General features: G+C 35.5%; 1 protein-coding gene and 1 long non-coding RNA gene across 8 annotated transcripts; both read right to left on the bottom strand.

Annotated features, from left to right (window-relative positions):
* Positions 1–216: 216 nt before the first annotated feature.
* Positions 217–5,434, bottom strand: LOC104586855 (uncharacterized). Of its 7 annotated transcripts, XR_016083657.1 has the most exons (8): positions 5,079–5,410; positions 4,757–4,907; positions 3,902–3,962; positions 3,726–3,784; positions 3,489–3,635; positions 3,372–3,400; positions 2,507–2,604; positions 217–397 (listed from the first exon to the last, which is right to left on the bottom strand). It is a non-coding gene; the product is annotated as an uncharacterized LOC104586855 (long non-coding RNA). The 7 variants fall into 7 exon arrangements; XR_016083653.1 differs by having other exon boundaries at positions 1,290–3,400; positions 5,079–5,434; XR_016083654.1 differs by having other exon boundaries at positions 2,507–3,400; positions 5,079–5,425.
* Positions 5,435–6,176: 742 nt separating this feature from the next.
* LOC104586853 (uncharacterized) lies at positions 6,177–8,183 on the bottom strand. The gene is made up of 4 exons (XM_010244222.3): positions 8,035–8,183; positions 7,749–7,875; positions 7,589–7,661; positions 6,177–6,600 (listed from the first exon to the last, which is right to left on the bottom strand). The coding sequence occupies exons 1-4, from the start codon at positions 8,072–8,074 to the stop codon at positions 6,331–6,333; spliced, it is 510 nt and encodes a 169-aa protein (XP_010242524.1). The 5' UTR covers positions 8,075–8,183; the 3' UTR covers positions 6,177–6,330.
* Between the last annotated feature and the right edge of the window lie 562 nt (positions 8,184–8,745).

The following is an 8,745-nucleotide window of genomic DNA, read 5'->3' as shown; positions in this document are numbered from 1 at the left end:
ATGAAAACCGCTGCTAAATGTATCTATACCAACAGTTCATCATGAAATCCATTGCTAAATGATACCTATTAGCAAACGGTTCACCATGAAAACCGTTGCTAAAGACTATTTATAACAATGGTTTTCTTGATAAACCGTTGCTATAAAGAATTAATCTTGAAAAACCAATACTAGAAATTATCTTGCAAAACTATGATTTTCCATTGTAACCATTACTAAAGGCACACTACTCAAATAATTTTTTTATTCAAATTATCAAATGCTATTACAACGTACATTTATCATTTGTCAAGAATACATGAATAAGTGTCCTCAAAAAAAAAAAAAAACTTCAACGCCTTGCTCCTATGTTCAACCAATAATGGCTGTTTTAATGCTGTACCACTTCCTTTTGAACCTGCAAGAATTAACAAGTAAAGCATGAGTAATATAGGCAGCAAACATCAAATGCCCTTCCCCCCAATAATTTTCTCAAAGAACTACATAAATGCAAAATATTATTCTAATTTGTAAGAGAGGACAGGATAAAAAATGAAGTCATTTGAAGGAACTTAAAGACTAACTCAAATTGCTAAAACCATCACTAAGAAGAGCTTGACAACAATCTCTTAGGTCATGCTTCGTTTCAAAGAAAAAGTAGGAAAACCTATGCTAACCTAGCATAAGGTTCCCTACCTTTCTTTCAAACCAAAATCAGCCTTATTGAATACAATGTAGTAATACAACAAACTCTAGTGATTCATTCAAGACAGGGTAGTCTAAAATAGGAATGTTAGAAAATGGAGGGATCCAATTATGCATCAAAGGTTCCATGTATTCAAGAATGTTAGTGAAACAAGGGGACAACACGGATACATCCCACAAAGGTCAGGAAAAGAGAAGATACAAAAAGAAAGAAGATAAAATAAGGAATATCTTGAGTAGAATCTGACAACCCTAATATATTCCTAATACTAATGGTCCAGCCATGTACTGGAGTTTCATTATGAAGAAATCAAGTGGGTCCCTCACTTTCCAAAACAACTTTCTTTTTCCAAAAAGAAAAGAAATGGGGCACCTGAAACAACTGTCAATAAACAATAAGATCATTTTGGATTTGGATCTGAGAATAGTTTGACACTAGGTAACAAGGTGGAGATCCATGGGCCTAGGTCTAACAGCATCAGAAAACCCAATTTTACAAGGGCAACAAATGATCATTTTATCCAGAATTAGAATTAAAATCTCATCCAGTTGGCAGAAAAAAGAATTAAAAAAAACACCACAACAACCCAAACCAATAGCCTCACCTGTTCCTAATTACCCTTGCTTGTAGCAATCAAGGGAAGTTTAGCAACTTTCCATCCAACAATATGAAGAATTCTAGCCGAAACTACAAATAAGCTAAAAAGGTACAAGAACAAAATCTGAGTTCTTATAATAGTAATGAGTTCTTATAATAGTTAATTCCAGATAGACCATTGGATCCTGTTTCAGTTTTCTCGATTACTTATCATATTTTCCTCTTTTACATAGGTAGAACAAAATCTGATTTCAACAACCCATAACACTGGGGTGAAAATTGTCCAATTCATAGAATTTATTATCCTAAATTGTAAACACAATAAACATCTACCTCGATCATGGGTTTATCATGCATGAGAATTACCATATAACAATCTGTAATTTAGTGAATAGTCTAATGCTGATTATCGTTAAAGATAATAATATTTTAGCACAATTTTAACAAACTACCAAATCTAAGGGTTTAAGTATAATATTTCAGTATAAAACCCCCTGACTGTAAAATCAATACGTGTAAATTTCTGAAGCTCAAAATTCAGCATAACATAGAGATAAAAACAAAATGGCTACCAGTAAAAACATTAGAGAAACTGAAAACAAGTAGAAAATATCTAACAAGATACAAAGGAAAGTATCTTTGCTCACCCATAAACCATGGATGGAGTAAGGTCACAACCTGTTGTTGAATGAACCATAGGATTTCATTGCTAATAAAGGCATAACATTTAAATCAATTGTTTTCTAGATGGAATTCATCTTGATTAGTTTCATTAGGTGAAAGAAAACACATTAATCGTTTTCTAGATTTAGCAAAGGCACAAGCAAACATATGAAGACACACAGAAACATGCACCTACTGTTATTAATGACATAATGAATTTATACCAGTCTTAACCAGAGTAATAGGGATGTAGGGCAGAAGATCTACAGCTAGAGGATGGAAGGAAAACAAAGATATTTATGCTATTTCCCTTTTAGTCTGGAAAACTACCCCTTGTCAAGGAACCTCCAATAGCCCAGTTATATCTTCATGATAGTATCATGGGCAACCAAGGTCCATCTAGAGAAGTGGACTTTCAAAAATTTAAAGATATATGGGCACTATACTCATGTCTAATAGGATGGCCGACTCTACAAGGGCATAAGTAATTGTTGTACTACAGGGCATTCAACTAGCCAAGTCCATGAACTATAAGAACTTGGACTACTAAAGGAGGCTCACATGTTGTCATATGATGGCAAAATGTAGTCCTGGTTGTTGGTGGAAGGACTGTTTGGCTGCATTGAGAGATTGATAATGTCCACGCCATCCTGAACAACCTGTTTATGTGACCATTAAACAAGCAATTAAACAACAAAAAATGAGAAAGTATTAAGCAGAAGTGGCAAGTTGATAGGAACCATGAATTGCATCATTGTTCCAGAAAGAGAAGGCTGAGGTTGGAATTAATTTTCACTGTTTAAAGTGTTGGACATTATATACTTCTGTTTTGATAATACAATGAATCTTGTTATCTATCAAAAAAAGCATTGAAATATAGTTGAACAATAGTACAAATGCATTCAATAAAATGTGAATGCAATATGACCAATTCAACCATCCAACTCTAGAAAATTATTAGTTGCATCACAATTAAGATAAATGAACTTAAATCTTAACTATGAGGTATAGATTTCAAATTTGGTAAAGAACAAATGTAAATGACCACATGATCAAAAGTAGTGGACGATTCTGAGCATTCATTGAATAAGGAGCAGATATCATTATGCAGTAGCATTTCTCTTCTATTTAGATAATATTTTATCAATCTGCTGCTATACTCTATTTTAGTGTGACACAGTACACGAGGACTGCAAACAAGTCCCATATTTGGTTCCATTTCAAGGCTCCAAAGAGCAGAAAGCTGAAGTTTGTTGCAGTAGTAAGAAACCCATCACCGTAGTAGTAAGCCTATGGCACATTCTAGCAGAACTAGTCCCAAGCTCCAGATATCACTCTTGTAGCCATATTCGTTTCCAACTATTCTTTGGTTGTGGAACACAAATTCTAAATAAACAACCTTTACTAGATAGCAGTACTTATTTACCAGTAGCACCATGAAAATGCAGAAATATCCTACAAAAAAAAGGAGTAATTGTTGCCCATGAATATGAGTAGATGTACTAATAAACATGTAGCTGTATGTGCCAACAAAAGTATTTACCAGTCCAGAGGTGCTTGACAATGTAGCACTCACACCAAAGTTAGTTATCTTGACTTCTCCTCTATGATTTATTAACAAATTAGAAGGCTTCAAGTCCCTGTGGATTATGTGCTTGTCATGATGAAGATACAACAAACACTAGAGAACCTGCATGTATGAACCTACAGTTCAACTAGAAGAAACTAACTACATGAATCTATAAGTCAAAGATTCAAGGAAGAAACAAACAATACTAACCTGTTTACAGATGGTGGCAAGATATGGCTCTGGAATTATTTTGACTTTCTTAAGAAAATCTGCTAGAGAACCACCATCCATATCCAAGACAATTAATATGCCACCGTTATAATAGAAAGATTGGTAACAGACAACCACATATGGACATTGAGCTGACAATCTGTTTTAAGTCTTACCAAGAACCACCATCCTGTACAACTGTTTGCAATTATGCTCCTGGATGTTCATTTGGATAACCTAGACCAGATTTGATAGATAGGAAACTGAATTAGTTGGTGGATAGGAAACTATTATTAAACCCCCTAAAACTGAATTAGTTAGTGCTTTGGTGGATCGGAAACTAAAAGATGCATATACTGCTATAAATGGTCAGATCATTTCATTAATCCTTCTTTTTTGTTTTCAAAGGCCAAATAAATTGTTAATAGGACCCACTAGCAGTTCGACCCACCTCTGATGACAAGGGAAATCAGATTCAAAGACAAATATGAGGCTCAACACAGAAACCATCAAGAAATCCAAAATGTAGGAATGACCATTCAGTTGACTAATAGTATCATATGCATTGCTAAAAATCTAGCCCATGCATTTGTGTAAATAAAAAGCAAATAATCATCATCATTAAAGCCTTGTCCCAACTATTCTAATTTCTAAAAGCATATATCAACAAAAAATTATAGTTTCCAAAGCCCATGCATCATGGTTTCCAGCAAAAAATTAATTTCAATCAATACATAACTTGTGAAACTATAACATCTTTCAGGGCATTATACCAACGGTTAGGTTCCAGGTTCAAATTTTTAAGTACTAAACTTTATTTTGATTTAGATATGAGTCCAGGAGCTAGGATCCAAGCCTGATACTCAACCAATCAACCACATGCTTTTTCAGAACCTCAGGGGATTGGTGGAAGACAAGAAAACACAAAAATCAACCTAAAACCCTAAACGTCAAAGAAATCTGAAGAGAGATATGGTCAGAGATTGAAAATCGTTGAAGAGAAAGCCGCTAGAGAGAGATAATATACTCACCTGAGAAAACCTAGACCAGACTCCTCTGTCCAAAGCTTTAGCCTTTAAGGTTTCGGTGGACTTTCAAACAGTTTATGGAGAAAAAAAAGTTCATCCACATTGTCAGGCCGATCTTCTAAAGTCTTCTCCGCCAATGAGACTTCGTTCAAAACTAAAAGAAATGGATAGGAAACCCTAACCACAGTGAGATATGAGGCGTAGAAAGGTATTGAAGTAAATCCAACAAGAAAACTACGGAAAAAATAGAGGAAACCACAAGGAAATCTAACGAATTTGATGAAAAAAAAAGGAAAATAAGATGATAGATCTTCCTTGAACACACCGTCTTCTGTCGTAGCTTACTCGATTTTGCTAAAGCACTTCTACTTGCACCCTGCAATATATGAGAGAGAGAAAGAGAGAATACGGAGTAGCAGAGGGTGGTCGATGATGTCAGAAAAAGAAGGGAGCATGGAGTTTGGGGAGAGGGAGAGAAGGGGATTGAATTAGCTCAAGATGAGGGAAGGAGATGGATACAAAGAGATTAGCCATAGAGGGAAATTTGATTTTTGCTCTCGCGCCTATATGTTGGTAGCAACGGTGGATTGGGTGTCAGTTGCTATAAACAATAAATAGCTATGGACAAAGATACGGTTTGTGTCCGTGGCTTACATATTGCTATGGTTTTTAACCACGGTTTGTGTCCGTCTCCGTCGCGATATTTCTACCGAAAAATAGATAACATATAACTACGGTTTTATCTGACCGTGGCTAGAAATCCGTTGCTAGATCGGATTAGGGTTAACCTTAACTCGAACTTAACCTGCCCTGACTTTCACCCTTAGTATTATTAAACAGTAAGACTCAAGTAGAAATTACCTAAGAGTTGAAAGTTAGGGTAAAATACAGAGATATTTTGGGGTAGTGGCACTCAGGTGCCCTAACTTTCATTAGTGACAAAGAGCTATCCCCTAAACAACCTATTTTTTTCTTTATACAAACCTACATATGATGCATGTGCATATATGCCAATAGATATTCCTTATCACAATAATGTAGATTTTCTAGAGAAATTTTGACCATTTTATTTCAAAGATTTTAAGAAGCCACATAGGTGATGTTTGGCATTGATGCTGATTTTCTAAAAATTGGCACCACATCAAAGTCACGTGGGACAAAGAAGAATCAGTGATTTTCAATCTGTTCGGTTGGTCGATTTTTGCATTTTTGGGAAATCAGAAGAAAACATTCATGAAATTAGCCCATCTTGAGGGATCACCGTTTTTAGTGATTCCCCAATTTTTAGGTGATTTTGGAAGATGACATGGCTCCAAGAAAAGGATGATTCCAAAGAAAAATAATCACCCTTGAAAATTAATACCAAACAACCATTTTTAGTGGTTTTTCAAAAATCACCAATTTCTGAATAATCGGCAAGGAGAAATCATCATTGATGCCACATAGACTAATTTGTACAGTGATTTTTGCAATGTTTTCCTTTAATGTGCATTGAAACAAATAATCAGTTGCAAATCAACCTGTACAGAGAATTACTACAGTCTCTTCTCTTTGATTACAGTTGGGAAACAAGGGTTTCACTTGATTTCCTTGCCCACTTTTTGAAATAATACAACTGCAAGAGTCACTACCGTAGCATAGATTGAATTTGGAACCCTTTGAACAACCGTCCCAACACTTGGGACATCCTCAGTTGCCTTCTTTGCTACCAATGCGATTATTGGTGCTACGACCAAGGCGATGATCAAATTTTGACTCACAACTGTTAGAGTGTTGATGGTCAATTTCTGAAAAAACTCCACAAATTCTTCACAGTCCAGTTCCCCATCAAGATTCAAATCATATTTCTGCACAACAACCAAATACATGCCATCAAATGACCATTCTCCCTGCTTGTGGAGTGGAGCAGTGAGATGTAATGGAATTAGGAACTAAGGGTGTCAATATTGTACCGGTTTGGGATGAACCCAATCCAGTCCAAAATCAATTTAGACGGATTGGACGGACCAATAACTCATCCATAATAAATTTATATTGGATTAAGCCAATATCTGGTCCATTGATATAAAATAAAAATATATATGTAAATGGACTGGGTTTGAGTTGAAACCAATCTAAATCAAAATGAATTTGAACAGATTGGACGGTCCAGACATTGGATTGGATTGAACATGATCCATTTATAATGGACTCACATTTGCCAAGCTATACACTTTGGTCTCTCTTTTGAAAGTCATCTTTCAAAACAATTTAAAGAATCTACGTACACTATGGCCAATGAAACTGGTCAAGAAACTACACTATACAATACAATATGGAATAGGCCGATGACCCAGTAGTTGGAAGTGGTTTATTCGGTTATTCGGCATCCTCATAAAAATGGAAGGATAAGATCATATGGTATCCAAAAAAATATCTGACCAATCAACTGGAATTATAGACTTAGTAGTAAATCTGGTGCTATTTGTCAAAATTTATGAGTGGGTTTTGATTAATCAAAATTCTTTTTATATCATAGATTTTTTTCTCTTCAATTAGGTTCCATGATCAAGGTTTTTAAAATCGACCCGGACAATGAACCGGTCAGGGGTCCGGTTCTTAAGTTGAACAACCGTTCAGCCCGTTCTGACAAAAAAATAGAAAAACAGTCAAAACCGTTGAATAATTCGAATGATTCAATCACCCGGATCAGTAGTTTACTAACCAAATCAACAATTTTTGACAAAAATCCGATTTTAAGAAAAAAACGAAACCGATCACCGGACCAGTTTCCAGTTTTTCCGGTCCGGTTTTGAAAACCATGCTCATGATTATAGATGAGGAGGATTAGATTACCTCCTTCATAGCCTTGACTTCATCCATAGATGGTGGATCAATGTGGCGCCCGGGCAAATATTTGTTAATGTCACTGCAACAGAACAAGAGCTAGTTCTATATTTGATGAAATAGTATATCCAATGAGCAACAGTCTTCTCTTGAAGAAAGTCGAACTTACCTGTAAACAAGCAGCACTGCTATATACAATTCTTCAGATGTCAAGGAAACCTTTCCTGACTCATTTTTAAAACGATTAAAGATCTTAACTATTATCTTTCTTAGTTGTCTTTTCCTCCATTCCTTACCTGCTCAAATAGCTCAATGAAATTAACCATGAAATCATGACAGTAGACGCTTCAAAATAAAAAAACTCTGAAAGGTCGCCAAGAAGAAAATGCAAGCCTAAATTTTGTAAAAGCATCCAAAAGTTTATCAGGGAGGGAAAGGTGAACTTGAAAAAATACCTTGAAATTTTTCTTGCAAGGACCCTAAGATCTGCCCCATCTGTGTCGCTTAGACGATGAAGCAAGCTGAGAGTCTGATTTTGAATGCCAGAATGCTTAGAAGGTCCGAAATTGGGAAAGAAGAGCAAACAAATTAAAAGAAGGTAGATGTGTACAAATCAGTCAGGAGAATCGATTCGAAAATCAGAATTACAAGTTAAGTGGGAGAGAAGTGATTCACCCTGGAAATGTTGGTATGGAATCTGTACATGAGATTGCTTTGGTAAGGATGCTATGAGACGTGGTGGAAGTATAGATGCTTTTGAACCACTACAAAACTTTGTAGAGGTCTCATATATACTCCCACTAAGTGGAAGAAAGGAAGTAATCCAGCTTCAAGTTTCAACTGCTGGGAGGTGAAAGATGGAATTTTGATCTGAATTTATACAGTATTCATTTTAATAAATCAGAGGACCTTACAACTCAGAAACCTTGGCTCATGAAATTAGTAGAATAAACCATCACCTCATCAATTCATTTAGATTCAATTAATCCAATTTGAATTAGATACCCAAACAGTTACAATAAGAAAATCAAAGCGCACAAAGATAACCACAAACAAATTGGATAGAATATTGGATTGATGGGTTAGTTAGATGGCTTGGCTTGTACCATTCTACAATTAATCAAAGCTGCTTGCGTTTCTATGTATACATACTTAATTCTCATAGC

Source organism: Nelumbo nucifera, chromosome 3 (assembly GCF_055504915.1).
Source record: "Nelumbo nucifera cultivar China Antique chromosome 3, China Antique-T2T, whole genome shotgun sequence".
Lineage (NCBI taxonomy): Eukaryota > Viridiplantae > Streptophyta > Magnoliopsida > Proteales > Nelumbonaceae > Nelumbo > Nelumbo nucifera.
Note: the sequence above shows the minus strand (reverse complement) of the source record. Positions and strands in the feature narration are given on the sequence as shown.